This window comes from Scyliorhinus canicula, chromosome 5 (assembly GCF_902713615.1).
Source record: "Scyliorhinus canicula chromosome 5, sScyCan1.1, whole genome shotgun sequence".
Lineage (NCBI taxonomy): Eukaryota > Metazoa > Chordata > Chondrichthyes > Carcharhiniformes > Scyliorhinidae > Scyliorhinus > Scyliorhinus canicula.
In genome coordinates this window covers 8934279-8950164 of record NC_052150.1, presented here as the reverse complement: position 1 = coordinate 8950164, position 15886 = coordinate 8934279, and the positions used below count along the sequence as shown (strand labels likewise).

Sequence of the window (15886 nt, the reverse complement as noted above, 5' to 3'; positions counted from 1 at the left end):
CCAGGTTCGATTCCCGGCTTGGGTCACTGTCTGTGTGGAGTCTGCACGTTCTCCCCTTGTCTGCGTGGGTTTCCTCCAGGTGCTCCTGCTTCCTCCCACAGTCCAAAGACGTGCAAGGTAGGTAGATTGGCCATGCTAAATTGCCCTCAGTCACCAAAAAAGTTAGGAGGGGTTATTGGATTACGGGGATAGGGTGAGAGTGAGGGCTGAAAGATTACGGGGATAGGGTGAAAGTGGGTCGGTGCAGACTCGATGGGCCGAATGGCCTCCTTCTGCACTGTGTGTTCTATGAAAGAGGGGGAATGCCAATGTTAAGGAACTTGCATTGCTGCAAATTGAGGCATCAGATATACTCCTAGCTGCAATTTTATTATTCAGCAGTGAGCCACCGCTCGTACATTGTCACATTATATTAACATCTGTGGGAAGTTCATTGTGCACAGAAAGTCTTTCAATAGCTCTTAACATCAATCATTTTAGTTTTAATCTGTAAAATCATAGTCTATAGTCCGTTAATTATTTGCAGGAATGTTCTTTGTTGTCCGTTTTTGGTGCGCTCTTAGTGGATGGGTATCTGGTTGAGAAACAAAATACACCTGCATTGGCTCAAAACAGGACAGGTCAGTCATTTTTAGAAGCATAACACTGACATTAGGTCCTGATTAACCATAATTTCCTGTATCTAAACATTGGGAAGACCAAAATCATCATCTTTGGCTCCCAACACGAAGTCTGGGCCCTCGACACTGGTAAGACCCCTCTGCCAGCTGCTCTCTTGGCCTGAACAGAATTGTTGGCACCTAATTGTGAAATTTGTAAACCTTTTACTTTTTGGAATGTAAGTGCGGGGATCTCATGGATTTCTTCAGCTCTAAGGCTACGGTGTAACTGGCTTTTTGGCCACCTTCATCTGACCAAGTAACTACTCGTTTTACCTCTGATTCCCTCTTGCCCTGCAGCTTCTCTTCGAACTTGCCACTGCACCCTTCGAGATCAACCCTTTAAAAAATCTTTATTGTCACAGTAGGCTTACATTAACACTGCAATGTAGTTACCGTGAAAAGCCCCTAGTCGCCACATTTTGCCGCCTGTTGGGGTACACTGAGGGAGAATTCAGAATGTCCAATTCACCTAACAAGCCCATCTTTCAGGACTTGTAGGAGGAAATCCACGCAGACGCGGGAAGAACGTGCAGACTCCGCACAGACAGTGACCCAAGCCGGGAATCGAACCTGGGACCCTGGAGCTGTGAAGCAACAGTGTGAACCACTGTGCTACCGTGCTGCCCACTGTGCTACTGTGCCGCCCACTGTCCTCCCGTGCCGCCCTTCCACGAGAACAGCCTACTTCTCCCCTTAAGCCCCTCCGTAGCCAGACCCCTGACTGCTCCATATCCTTTCCTGGGTCACATTATTGTTGCTGTTGTCGATAGCTCTCTTTACTCGGGCACTGTTCCTCTCCCTTTCAAAACTGTTTAGCACAAATCTATCTGATTGTCCTTCTTGTGTGGAGGTTATGGCTTGGGCATCCTGCGGGGGTACTACATGTAGGAAAAATGCCAAGCTCTGTTGACAAGCTGCCATCAATAAAACGCTCCCTTTAGAGATCTATCAAATCAGACTTTAATGTTTTGTTCGTTACTTTTTTAAAAAAATTTTTAGTGCCGTGGCTTATCTAACAATATTTTAAATATGTCGATTTCAAATAAAATGTGACACTAAAATAGATGTTCTAGGTCCTTTTTATAGACTATAAAATTCTAATTACTGTAATTATCTTTTCATAAATGTAATAAGGTGGTAAACTGTCTGGCAGCTGGGCAAGACCATAGTTGAGTGTCACCATCACAACAATAAGATATCACGTAGACCTACCCAAACTTTCAGTTGATTGGTTGGTAAACCTCCTGTGTTCAGTTCCAGTTTGATCATAGATCTCAAGGTTTATTAGCAAATTTAGTTTGTTTTTAACATGCTTGGCAGCCTCATCCGTGACATAAAGGAAAATGCTGGGATGATTCTGGGGGTAATTTCAGTTATTTAATTTATGTTTTTAAATATGTAAGTAAATTGTTCTAATCGTAATAAATCACTCTTGCAGCACCAAGACATTATTATCAGACCTGCCCAGTTCTGCTTTGACTGGTGACGGTCCCACTCCACAAACTATGAGTTCTGCTCTGAGTATAAATCTCTGGGCTCAGACTAGTAATCATCTTACAACTTCCACCATAAATAGCAGACTGGGTGAAGGGGAAAAGTACGACACAATCTTTGAGGTAAGACAGTATTAAGCAGGGAGGTTTTTGTGTGTGTCAGCTTAGCTCATTTGTTAATTCTTGTGCCTGACTCAAAGTATTGTCGCACTGAGCCCCACTTGAGCATAAACCAGACTGGCCTTCTGCTGCGGTATTGCGGTAGTGCTGCATTGTTGCACAGGCTGTACTTCAGGTGAAACTTGCTTGCCCGCTGCAGGCGAGCAGTGAGAATTCTCATGGGGCAGTCCTTAAAAGAGCTGGAACTTTCCATGTGCCCCAACCAATGCCATTTGAAAAAGATTAACTGCGCATTCAATCAACAAAAACACTTGGATTGAAATAGTTCCTTTTAGTTTAGCAAAATGCTGCAAGGTGCTTGACAAGATACGGATAAAAACATTTTGTTCCACCGAGCCACATTAGGAGATTTAAGGACAGCACATGGGGTGGCGTTTGATGTAATTGATGGGGTTCCCCAACCTGCTGGCTGGAGAGCTGGCTGGAACCCCGCATCGCCCGCCCTTGGAAAAGGCCTGCTCGGATACTTATTTGGACAGCAGCAGGTCCTCCCTAGGATCAAGGACCCTGGGGCAGACATTTTGCCCCCGAGAGCTGTGGCCATTCAGAGGCCGGCAGCTGTCTAGCCCGTGGGAGCGCCACCAAGCAGGTAGTGGGACCCACCCCAGGCCCAGGATCGCTGAGGGGCACAGGTAAGTGATGAAGGGTTGGCACAAGGTTGGCACTCCAGTTTTCAGAAACATGGGAGTTTGGTTCAGACCAAATCAGCTCGTCTGTCAGATTGATTTCCAGTGAGATATATATACATGTCATGAAATTAATAAGCAACACTCCTTTGATTAGAATGTTTTTCAGACCTGTTAACTCATCGTTCATATTTGATTGATGTCAGAAACATTGAGCTAAGTGGTCATTGAAGAAAAGGGGGAAAAGTTAGATTTATTTCATTTGCTGCAGACGAATAAAGAATGACCTGGTCCAAATTTCACGGTTTGGTATTCAAGACTATTGAAGAATCATTGTTGACGGTTTAGCCTTTAACAACTTGGTGTTTCGACCCAGATATGAGGCTTTCTTTCCTCTCGTGCTGTCCTGCCTGGTATTCATTTGGATTAACCTGGAACGAGAGACAATCCGGTTTCACAATATTCCTCCTGCTGAAAAGGTAACTGGAAACCCGTTGTTTTCAAATCGGTGGTTTGCTAAACATTGTATCCAATGTCACATTGTGCAATAGTCCCTGCAAAACAGGATTGTATTTATATAAACAGAGCTGCGGAGGGAGGTGGGATTATGTGTGTTGTTCCAAAAATACAAATCGGCAATATTAGTATTTAACGTTAAACAGTCTTGTGACAATGTTGTCATCTCAACATGAACATTTCTAGTTGTTGACCTAGCTGTACTAGCCTTTGCTTTTTCCATTCATTGGCTAAACAGTGCACTCCTAAATGCTTCCTCGGACCCGCTGTGAATCAACCGTCACAAATGGGCCTCCAAAGAGCTACGGAAACACAATGCCGGGTGGGTGGAGGATCCAATGGGGGATGCATGGCTGTATCTCAATGTGCTGTTGCATTTGTACATTTCAAGCCAATCCATAACTGGCCCAGAAAAGACGAAACAATCGTGGAGAGAGTTGTGCAGTTTCAAGTCTGCCACCGATCTGATTTCCTGACCTCTGCTGCTCTCCCACGCGGTGGCACTGAATGAAGGCCAGATGCTCTCTCTACAGGAAAGCTGGCAAAACAATGTGGGGAGTCACTCTTGTACAACTTCTGGCAGTTGGCTAATAGCACTGGCAGTGTTTCAGAGGGCTGATAATCTCAGAGCTGAGGGGGCGGGAGGCAAACTGGTGACTTGGGGGGGGCGAAATTAGGACTTTGGGGATGACAAAATGACAATCATGTTTAAAAACAAGACGGAGACTGTTGAAGAAGCATCAGGGATAATAAATACCATCGAGCACACGCCTCAATCACCCAGTTCAATCTACAGTCCATTTGTATTTTCCCAGAGCTTCAATAGTCAGAAGCATGACAGTGATTTCTATTAATAGGTTTAACACATTCTGCACAGAGCTTGCAGCCGCATTATGAATTTGGATGCGGAGGTGAGGGCTCGCTTCGCAATGATTCATCTCATTAAAATTCATTCATGCTGACCTCCGCACTCAAATTCCCGATCCACAGCCCTGTCAAGTGTTGTCTGTGCTGGAAGCATCGGTTGATAAAATCTATACCTTGTGGGGCCAAAGAAATAATAAGACAAATGTTCAACAACAAGAAAACAATTTCAAAAGTAAACCCGAAACCAATTCTTAAGTAAAGCAAACTAGTGGGCAGCATGGTAGCACTGTGGCTTCACAGTTCCAGGGTCCCAGGTTCGATTCCCAGCTTGGGTCACTGTCTGTGCGGAGTCTGCACGTTCTCCCTGTGTCTGCGTGGGAATGCTCCGGTTTCCTCCCACAAGTCTCGAAAGACGTGCTGTTAGGTGAATTGGACATTCTGAATTCACCCTCAGTGTACCCAAACAGGCGCCGGAATGTGGCGACTAGGGGATTTTCACAGTAACTTCATTGCAGTGTTAATGTAAGCCTACTTGTGACAATAATAAAGATTATAATGATTATTATTTCTGTGCTTATTTCAGGCACACAGATTGGTGAGTCCATTCCTGCTCACTCACTGCCATTAGATTAAAGGACAGTTCTTAAAAGTGTTGCAAGCCTGTCAGTATTGGAGTTAATGATACGACAGTGTTAAACATTGGGTCATCGCTGTCCTGTATCTGTCGTTTACCTGTAATTCGTACCTGTAAATTACAAAGAATCTTACCACTGAGCTCGCTCACCTATTCCATTCTGAAATACTCTGTCGTTAAATACAGAAGCTGTCACCACGTGGCTTGACGTCTTGCACTGTTTTGGTATGAAATTAGGGGTGAACCGCAGAACTACATTTGCCGGACCTTGGCAACTATGTTAGAGGAGATCTGCTTTGGCGGTCCCTGCTTTGCTGTCCCGCTCCTGCCTGTGAGGTTGAGGCTGCGCCACCTGTGCACAATGCTGGGAGATTAACTCTAATATAAAGTCACTGCGGGGCAGCAAAATAAAGGAGCCGTTTGTTCATCGACAGGGTCAAATCAGTTGGATTCCAGTTGCAATATGGCGCTCTTTTTAAAAACTGTGCAGTACCCTGACCAGGCTGCAGTGTGGCCAGCTCAGGTCATCAAGAAATATGGAAAACATTCGAGCTACGGAGTTTGTGCAGCGAAGAAAGCATGAGCCGGCAAACGAAAGACTGCTGAAACTGTCCTCATGCTGGATGAGAAGCAAATCCAAGGGTACTTGACATTGAAAGGCACACATAGCTACGGTTAAACTAGAGCATCATTCAAAGGTGTGCCAGGGTACGGTACAAAACGGACCCAGCTTATAAGTGGCGAAAGGCAATTTAGGACGATGTTAAGAAGAACTCCACCCAAAGACCAATCAACGCTCTAAACAGTCTTCATGGAAAAATTAATTTGGATTAAAACTTTAGATTAATTCAAGAGACAGTGGGGAAAGTAAGGTATTGGTCATTTTGGATGGAGGAATTACGATGAGCTGAATGGCCTCCCTCATTTGTATTACATTGTTGTGATTATTGGTAATTATTTATTCCTTGATTGAGTACTTCAAATAATATAGATTATGAGTGGGATTTAACCAAAATATTTCAAAGTGTCTTTTTGGGCGAATTTGTCAGGGTATTTCTCGCTGACTTTTTGCGTGAGGTTCACACCGATATTTACCCACACTTAGTATTTATTTGGGGGCCTTGGGGAGTTTCTCCCTGGTCTAGCCCACACTTTGAAATTTTTTTCAACAGTGGGGCTCTGAACCCGCTGGCACGACCGGCTCCTCGGAGTTCGAGCCGCCATTTTGAAAGGGTGCCCCATTCTCTAAGTGAGCTTGAGGCACCTCCTCACACGGGCAATGTCATCCTCTGCCCGCAAGTGATGACACCCTGACATGGGGTTGCTGTAGGCCCCCTCTTTTGGGCCACCCTTCCCCTTACAGGACGTTCACCCTTCACCCCCCAACCTTTGAGGCTCCTTAATACCCGCCCTTCACTCCCTCCACCCTTCCTGCCCCGCCCCGTTCATGAGAATGGCCCCTCTCAAGCCCAGCCCTTGGCAGTTCCTCACCTTTGCACTGCCATCCAGGCATCCTGGCAGTGTCTCGAGGACACCTTGGCAGTGCCAGGATGCCAGAGAGGTGGGGGTCAGGGTGCCACCCTATCCTGTCCTTAACCACCCAGGGGTCTCCAATGGCCTGGGAGCCCCCCACCCCCAGTACCGTTTGTGTGGACCAAGGTCAAACGGCACCATGGCGATGTCTCCCGGGTGCAGTCATTAGTTCCCAGGACTCGGGAGAATTAGGCAGCGACATATTGAAATGAGCCTAATGAGGGTGAGATCCAGATCGCATGTCTCACGAAATCTCGTTACATCTCGTGACGCATTCCGAGTGTCGCAAATCTCACGAGAGTTTACGGCTTCATCGTACCATCATGTCGGGTACGACGAGGCCGTTCGATCGCTCCCTATGTTTATAGCTCATGGTAAAATGTTGATAAAGTGATTGACATGTAGTTCCAGTCATGCTCATTTCTTCTAGCACTGAGATTTGCTTCCATTCCAGCAGTTATCCATGATAAACTTTGCCCAGAAGTCTGACAGCACACACGTTCGACACCTTGGACTGGATGACATAAGGCGGTCTTATTTCTTTGTATCCTTCTGCATTTAGTTTCTCGGTTTGTGATTATACGTTAAGATATTTGTTTCTAGTTGATTCATTTGAAGCTTGAAAATTACAATTCAAAACCAAGTAGCTGAAGGTCCTAGATTGACCAACTGTCTACATAAGCATCGATGTAACTGGAAACAAATGTAGGTAACCTTATCTCTGGAAAACATTAAGGAGACAAATTTCTGGGGGCCACAGAGGTTTGAGCTTCCCACTGGAGGCTGGAATTTAGGACAGAACTGCCAGATTCCTATTGAAGGTGCAGCTCAAATTCTGTAGGGAAAGGTGGATGTGGCTGTGTCTTCTCGCCCCTCGATCTCCCACAGGGTCAAAGGAGCATTTCTGGGACAATGTGTGGGGCTGACCCAGAAATTCCTTCAAATATCCCTCTGCTGAGCCCAACAAAACCCTTTGCAGTTGAGAGCTGCCGAGAATTCATTTGGCAACATTATTTGTGGCCCCAGGATAAATGTGAACAATCCCAGGAGGAATCAATTCGTATTTTTGGGAAAAAAACACACAGATAGGTGAAAGGTTAAGGCACACTTGTCGACAGCGTTTGATATGGCTCTTGACTGCTTGCTCCAACCTCTCCCCCCTCTCCGACTTTCCTTGCGTTAGAGCCAATGAGGAGCCTCTGTAGCACCCTACAGCAGTTGACCACTCGCCCCGACTATTTAATGGCGGCCATTTCTGCAGTTTTGAATTGGACTGTGTCTCATTTCCATGTACGGCTGGGACTTCCATTCACCTGGAAGTGGTGGTGGTGGGGGGGGGGGCACACCCAGTATTTTGGGCCTAAATTTGAGGCGTGCTTCACCTTTGCGCCACTGAGATTTACGGCATATTCCCCTCTTTTGCTGTTGAGGTTGAACACGAATCCTTGGTGGGTTGTTGAGCTTATAAATCGAGTAGTTGAGTCGGATAAATCATGAAAATCCCAGTGCTATCTGGCCGCAGCAGGAGGTGCTATAATTAACCTTCAAAGAACCTGCCAGTGTTTCTGCTCCTGTTCACTATCCAGGCACCGCTATTGGATGTTTGTGGGGTGTGTCTGTGTGTTTGGAGGCTGGTTGAGGACAGAATTAGACTCTGCCGTGATGCCTTGTACCAGTCTTCACTTTGATTGTGGCTTGAATGTGAACAATGACAAGAAGCTAATACTTTGTAGAAAAATGGAGAAGAGGAGGCATTTTGTCTGGGGGAGAGCAGGGGAATTGAAGAATTTCACATCTTAGATCTACTCATAGAAACAGGTTGCGAAAATGTGTATGAAATAGAAGTATCTGACCAGATTCAGGTCACACAGACAGTTGTATTGATTAGCGGGGCAGCTTCATTGGGCCTTGTCCACCGCTCCGATTTCTTATGTTCTCATGGTCAGCTACACTGCATTTAATCTCCGAGATAGTCCGGTCACTTGTCGTCTTCACTGTCATAAACTTTTTAAAAATATATTTCAAGTACCCCCAATTATTTTTTCCAATTAAGGGGCAATTTAGCGTGGCCAATCCACCTAACCTGCACATCTTTGGGTTGTGGGGGTGAAACCCACGCAGACACGGGGAGAATGTGCAAACTCCACACGGACAGTGACCTGGGGCCGGGATTTGAACCCGGGTCCTCAGCGCCGTAGGCAGTAGTGCTAACCACTGTGCCACCGTGCTGTCCCTTCACTCATAAACTGTTCGGATTTGAACTCCAGGTTGCATTTAAATTAATCCAGAGTTTTGCAAAGTGTTATTGATCGATCTGCAGTGTTTGATTTTTTGATATAATTCTAAAACTAGTCGCTAATTGTAGTACAAGCAAAATACCGCGGATGCTGTAAATCTGAAATAAAAACAGAAAATACTGGGTAGACTCGGCAGGTCTGACAGCGTCGGTGGAGTGAGAAACAGAGTTGACGTTTTGAGTCTGATTGCCACTTCAAAGCTAAAGAGAAGGAGAATGGTGATGGATTATATACTGTATAAGAAGACTGGAGAAGGTGAAGCAAAGTAGGTCAGTGAGAGGGGGAGAAGGTGGAGCAAAGTAGATCAGTGAGAGGTCGGAGCTCGGAGAGCTGAAACAAATATGTATAGGGCACATGACAGGAAATGTTAATGACAGGGTGAAGGACGAAAGAAGGTGATAGTGTCTTAAAGGTAAGATATCAGAACGTGTTAATAGGAGAACAAAGTTCAGCGCTCAGTGAAAACAAAACTTAACAAGTGACAGATGACTCAATGGGGGTTGTGCTGCGACAAAAAAAAACTTTTTGGAGGAAAATGGGTCAAAATGGAGGAGAAAGGTCACTGTCTAAAGCCGTTGAGCTCAGTGTTGAATCCCGAGGGCTGCAATGTGCCTAATCAGAAGAGGCGATGCCGTTCCTCCAGTTTGCATTGGCGTTTCACTGGAACATTGCAGAAGGACAAGGACGGACATATGGGCATGAGAGCAAGATGCTGGGTTGAAATGGCATGAAATAGGAAGGCTGGGCGTCATGTCTGCGGACTGAGTGAAGGTGTTCCTCAAAGAGGTCACCCAGTCTGCGCTTAGTCTCCCCGATGTAGAGGAGACCGCATTGGGAGCTGCAAATACAATCGGCCACATTGAAGGAGATGCAGGTGAAATGTTGTTTCACCTGAAAAGAGTGTTCAGAGCACCGGACGGTGAGAAGGGAAGAGGTCAGGTGTTGCAACCTCTGTGATTACAAGGGAAGATGCCGTGGGAGGGGGAGATGATGAGTTAGGGATGATAGAGGAGTGAATCATGGTGTGAGGGAGGGAGCGGCCTCTGTAGAATGCTGACGGGGTGGTGAAGAGGAAATGTATTTGATTTTTGAATCATGCTGGAGTTGGCAGAAATGGCAGAGGGCGATCCTTTGATTGTGGAGACTGGTGAGGTGAAAAATGAGGACAAGGGGACCCTAACATGGTTTTGGGGGTATGGGGTGAGGGCAGAGGTGAGGGAAATGGGTCAGACCCAGTTGCGTGTCCTGTCAACCACGGTTTTGGGGATGGGAACCTCAATTAAAGAAAAAGGCAGACATGAATGGGATGGAGTCCTTTCAAAAGGTGGGATGTGAGGAGCTGTAGTTGAGGTAGATGTGGGAGTCAGTGGGCTTGTAGTGAATATTGGTGCCCAATCGATCACTGCAAATGGAGACAGAGAGGTCAAGGAAGGAAAGTGTTGGCAGTGGACCATGTGAAGGTGAGAGAGGGGTGGAGATTGGAAGCAAAATTGATAAATTCATCCCGGCCAGACGAGGGCATGAAGCAGCCCCAATACAGCCATCAATGTAGCGGAAAAAGAATTGTGGGACGGGGTTTGGATAAGACTGGACTGCCCCCCCCCCCCCCGGCCCCCACTCCAACCCCTCCTATAAAGTATATAATCCATCAGGTTTCTCCCCCCCTTTAGTTCTGAAGAAGAATCATACAGAATCGAAACATCAATTCTATTTCTCTCCACAAATGCTGCCAGACCTGCTGTTTTCTCCCATCATTTTCTGCTTTTATTTAAGCTAAGTAGATTCAACCACAGTGAGAATTGCTTCACATCGATTTGTTGATATATTGACATTCCTTATCTGGGAAATATAAGATTTTCTTCATTGTGACAGCTTTCTTTGGAACTGGAAACATAGCGTCTGTCAACAGGTAATCTGGACATTGTTATATTATCTAAATGAACTATTTCAAATGGCTGCTGCACAGAAAATAAATGCCTTGAGTCTAAGAAGTTATAAACATAGAATGCTTGCATTGGATTCACATCTTCGTACATATTCTGCACTTCTGATTTGTAGCATTTAGGATTAGATTATGTTTTTTAAGATTGCATGAAGAAATGATCGTGAATGTATGAAATATGCAACGGTACTACTCCATTTAAAACTCCTGTTCAGCACTTTCTGGTGGGGGTGGGGAGGGAGTGTTCAAGGAACAAAATAACCTATATTCTAACACGGCTTTATCCTTTGTTATGTCATTCCAGTTTTGATCCTGCATCAGTCTACTGCTTCTTGACTATTTTCAACCCTTTTGTAATGGGAGCATTAATGATGTGGAAGGTCAGTATATTCAGCCTAACGTACAGAAAGCCTCTGGTTTCACAGAGTATTAACGGTTACGCTCAATTTTTTTTCCCCCCTGACAAGATAATTACGGATAAGGTGGTGTCAGTCCCTTTCATTCATTCAACCAGAGATACCATGGCAGCATTCAGGAGCTTCTTAAATGGTTCTGAGATTTTCACATCCGCTCTCGCACACAGGAGTGATTCCATGGGCACATTCCATGGGCCCGGGATTTTCCGACCATTCCTGCTGGTGACATCTTCTGGTCCTGCCAGCGGTGGAGGGCGTGAACACAAAACACCGTTGACAGCCCCCAACATTTACTCTGCTTTACCCAAAGTCTACATTTGCTCTTTATTCTGTGGGTTGGACCACAGGAGAAATACTAGCCAATCCTAAATCTCCCTTTTACTCATGTGTACCTGTTTCCCCCTGTCCTCTTACCACAAGGTGATGTTCTGGATTTAAGCCCTCTGTTACCATAGGAGGCCACTGCAATTGGTTGTGATATGGATCAGTAATCTGGAGGGCTGTAGTAATGACCGAGAGGCTTGAGTTCAAAAGCACCACCTTGTTACAATCTCCGTAGAGAAGTTTACTAAAAAGTTTTAACTTCCAGTTGGGGAGGGTCCGGCGGGGGGGGGGGGGGGGGGGGGGGGGGGGGGGGGGGGGGGCACGTGATGTGAGCGCAGGAGCGGCTGCATTATTACGGGCTCCGCCTCTGCTCATCTTTTAATCCGTCTTTTCATCCTGTTGCACATTATGAGTGTGGGTGATCTAGAATGGTGAAATAATGGTGGGCGGCACGGTAGCACAGTGGTTAGCACTGTTGCTTCACAGCGCCAGGTTTGGTACCCTGCTTGGATAACTGTCTGTGTGAAGTTTGTACTTTCTCCCCGTGTTTGCGTGGGTTTCCTCCGGGTGCTCCGGTTTCCTCCCTCAGTCCAAAGATGTGCAGGTTAGGTGGATTGACCATGCTCAAGTGCCCTTAGTGTCCAACGGTTAGTTGTTGTTATGGGTTACGGGGATAGGGTGGAGGCGTGGGCTTAAGTAGGGTGTTCTTTCCAAGGGCCGGCGCAGACTCGACGGGCCGAATGGCCTCTTTCTACACTGTAAATTTGATGATAATGATGTCTGGTGCTTCAATCGTTGGAATCCGTGGAAGATCCTGCAGAGAGATCATTGGTCCTGCTTTATCCTTGGCTTTTGCTTTTTTTGAGTGTCCAGGAAGGTGTCTGTATCCTGAGATTTGCCCTGCAGTTCAGTTGTTATCCCAGACAATACTCCCTGTTGATCATGTTGCTATTTGCTTGAATGCTGTCTTTTCCCACAGGAGCCTGTGTAATATGGGTGCAATGACCTGTCACTGTTGGTTGTCCTGATTTAGCAAGTTTATATTTAATCCAGAATGGAAAATGGGATTTGTGCACAGTTTTAACCCTAAATGTAATCATGCCTTATAGTGTCTTATAATCCTGGTGTTTGAGGGAGGGGATGCTCTTTGTCTTTACCCCCCACCACGCTTGTTTTGTGGGAAGGTGAATGGAGCCGGAGCTGGGAGCAGGGTGGATGTTTGGGGTCGATAGGGATAGTTTGTGCTCTCTGTGTTTGAGGATAGCCCCCCAAGTTAGAGCTAATCCATATTGGGTTTTTTTTCCTTTGTTCTTTCTTTGATCTGAATTTCAGAATCTGTGCTTTTATCTTTAGGCGGCCCAGACAGACTCGTCGTTATCCTGGGGAGGACTGGGTTCTGTCTCACTCTTCCTTTGGGTCGCGTTTGGCTTTTCACCTTTCATGGGTCTCTCTCTTCATCTGTTTTTCGGCACTGTTGGGGTTGGTAGAGTGTCTTGTCTGTGTTTGAGCAATCTGGAATCGATACCCTTTGTGCGGCCGTGGTTTTCACGAATTGGTTTGGGTGTCCCCTCCAGGGGGGGTTTTCTATTTCTTCTCCCGTCTGGATGAGTGGGCTGCTGATCCTGGTTTTGGTCTGACCTGGTGGCCAGAACGTTTGTGTGGACCCGAACTGATCGACGCCCAGCCGCAGCCTCCCTGGGGAGGCAGGAGAATCGCGGGAGGCCGGTGGATCCCGGGCAGGTAGGTCGTAAGTAGATTTATGATCTACTTCCGGCAGTGGCATTTGGGGCGGAGTTCCGACTCTGGCGTCTCGCACGACTCCAGTGAATCTCGCCGGAGGCCCCTCCCGGCATTCTCCGGCCGCATTGTGCTCTCAATTGAGCGCAACACGGCCGGAGAATCGCGCCCATTATGTGCAGTTCTGGAATCCCATTATAGGAGGGATTGGATGGCACTCGAAAGGGTTCAGAGAAGATTTACCAGGATGTTGCCTGGGCTGGAGAATTTTAGTTATGAAGAGAGATTGGATAGACTGGGGTTGTTTTCCTTGGAGCAGAGGAGACTGAGGAGGGGACATGATTGAGCTGTATAAAATTATGAGGGGTATGGACAGAGTAGACATGATGAAACTGTTCCCCTTGGTGGAGGGATCAATGACCAGGGGGCATAGATTTACGGTAAGGGGCAGAAGATTTAGAGGGAATGTGAGGGAAAACAGTTTTACCCGGAGTGTGGTGGGAATCTGGAACTCGCTGCCTGAAAGGGTGGTGGAGGCAGAGACCCTCACAACATTTAAGAAGTATTTAGAGATACACCTGTGATGTCAAAGCCTACAAGGCTATGGGCCAAGTGCTGGAAAATGGGATTAGAATAGTTAGGTGGTTGTTCTTGACCAGCGCAGACTTGATGGGCCGAAAGGTCCTTTCTGTGCTGTAGGCCTCTATAACTCTATTATGTATGGTGTTATAATTAAATTGGCAGAAAAATGTAACTGATTATCTATTACCCTTTCTAACCCTCCACCTTTCTAACTACACACACATACATACACACACAGACAAGCAATTAAGAGGGGAAAGGGTGGTTGAAAGGGAAATAAATAGAAATAAAATAAAAGGATAAAGGATCTTTGACACGGATGGATGTCTTCCAGTTAGTTTCTTTCTCAAGATTAGACCTTCAGTGAGTACTTCCTTTTCCTTCAGCTTTTAATGATCTTCACTGCAGACTGACGAAGATAGCAAGCAACCAGCAGCAAAGGGAGGGAGTAAACACAGCTCCTCGACCTTCGAGGGTTTGGGGCCTTCTTGAAGGTTCTCTCCAGAGAAAACCACCTGGCAAGAACCGTTGATTAACTGTTGTCAAGATGAACAAGGTCCCTGGCCAACCCATTGGTTTCCAGTTAGCTAATCGAACCAATTCCCGCCAAAACCGTTCCGAAGATTCACTCCCCGCCGCCGAGTCTGGTTTCTCAAAAATACAAAACCTAGGAACACAATGTCCTGGCAAAGCATTCTTCTACTTAAACGAACATTCTGATTATGGGTTTACGTACCAAAAGTAATAAAATAAATGGGAACAAAGGAAGTAAACAGAAGGGGTTCTTGCACAATAAATATACTTAAACTTTCTTTTGAACTCCCATTAATAGCTGAAAGGATACCATGACAAGTTTTCATGTTTTAAGACTTTCATGTAATAAAAGACAGAAAGCAGTATTGACTGCACGTAAGCTTTGTTGGCAACTTATACTTTAGCACAGCCAAAATCACACTCCACAGGTATATTTTACACTGTCCCTTAAGTAGACATTCAATTCTCTTTGGACCACTCCAGGGTGGTTCTTGGCTCGCAAAGGTTTATTACTGTTCTTTTCCTCTCTAAGCTTGGCAACTTTTAATCTCGGAACTGTTGTTCACAGTGAGGTTTTTCCCTGGAGATTCTTCACCTAATGCTACCCAGACATATCTTGCAGCCTTGTTTCAACTCCTCAAGAATTTGGTCTTTTCATTCCGACTGCAAACTCACATCCACATTCCTGCACAGTGAACCACAGCATTTTGTTGCCTATAGCTACTCTCCCTTGTCAGCTTCTGGCTGCTGTTGAGTAAAGATTCAAGAGTTCTGCTCCTTTTCACAAACACCTTTATTTTCCTTGAACACAGCTGCGTAGAAAATTCTATCATCACATCACATGCTCCCAAAGACCACCTACAACCTCTTTATATAATCAGTGTCAATTATTGGATACTTAACATCAATGAGACATCTAATTGGAATGACTATTAACCCATTTCTTAACATCCCTCTCCCGGATCCTGGCAGGCTAACTTGTCTGAAAGTTTCAGGAGTATCTTCGAAACCTCTCAAAGCCCATCTATTTTTTAAAAAGGTTTTATTAAGGCATTTGTGATTTTATAATAACAGAAAGTACAAAAACAAATGTAAACATAATTCAGTACATAACACCAACCTCCCCAACCAACAACCATACTCATCCAACATAGCATTTACACACAATTCCCCATTCCCTCCATCTCCTCTGGCTAAACCCGCCTAAACTAAAGTAATTGGGTGGCACGGTAGCATAGTGGATATCACTGTGGCTTCACAGCTCCAGGGCCCCAGATTCAATTCCCGGCTTGGGTCACTGTCTGTGCAGAGTCTGCACGTTCTCCCCGTGTCTGCGTGGGTTTCCTCCGGGTGCTCCGGTTTCCTCCCCACAGTCCAAAGATGTGCAGGTTAGGTAGATTGGCCATGCTAAATTGCCCTTAGCGTCCAAAAAGGTTGGGAGGGTTTGCTGGATTGCTGGGATGGGGTGGAGGTGTGGGCCTGGGTGGGGTGGTATTTCCGGGGGACGGTGTGGACTCGATGCCGAATGAAATGAAATGAAAAT

General features: G+C 45.9%; 1 protein-coding gene across 5 annotated transcripts in view; it reads left to right on the top strand.

Annotated features, from left to right (window-relative positions):
• The window catches only part of pign (phosphatidylinositol glycan anchor biosynthesis, class N), a 124765-nt gene that overhangs the window by 92114 nt on the left and 16765 nt on the right, over positions 1–15886 (top strand). For 3 of the 5 annotated variants that reach the window (XM_038796540.1, XM_038796541.1, XM_038796543.1), the window contains exons 22-25: positions 3338–3440; positions 6966–7055; positions 10662–10717; positions 11055–11130. In XM_038796540.1, coding sequence (XP_038652468.1) covers positions 3338–3440; positions 6966–7055; positions 10662–10717; positions 11055–11130 — 325 coding nt within the window. The remainder of the gene's footprint in view (positions 1–3337; positions 3441–6965; positions 7056–10661; positions 10718–11054; positions 11131–15886) is intronic. The other 2 variants (XM_038796542.1, XR_005460602.1) reach the window with 2 other exon arrangements.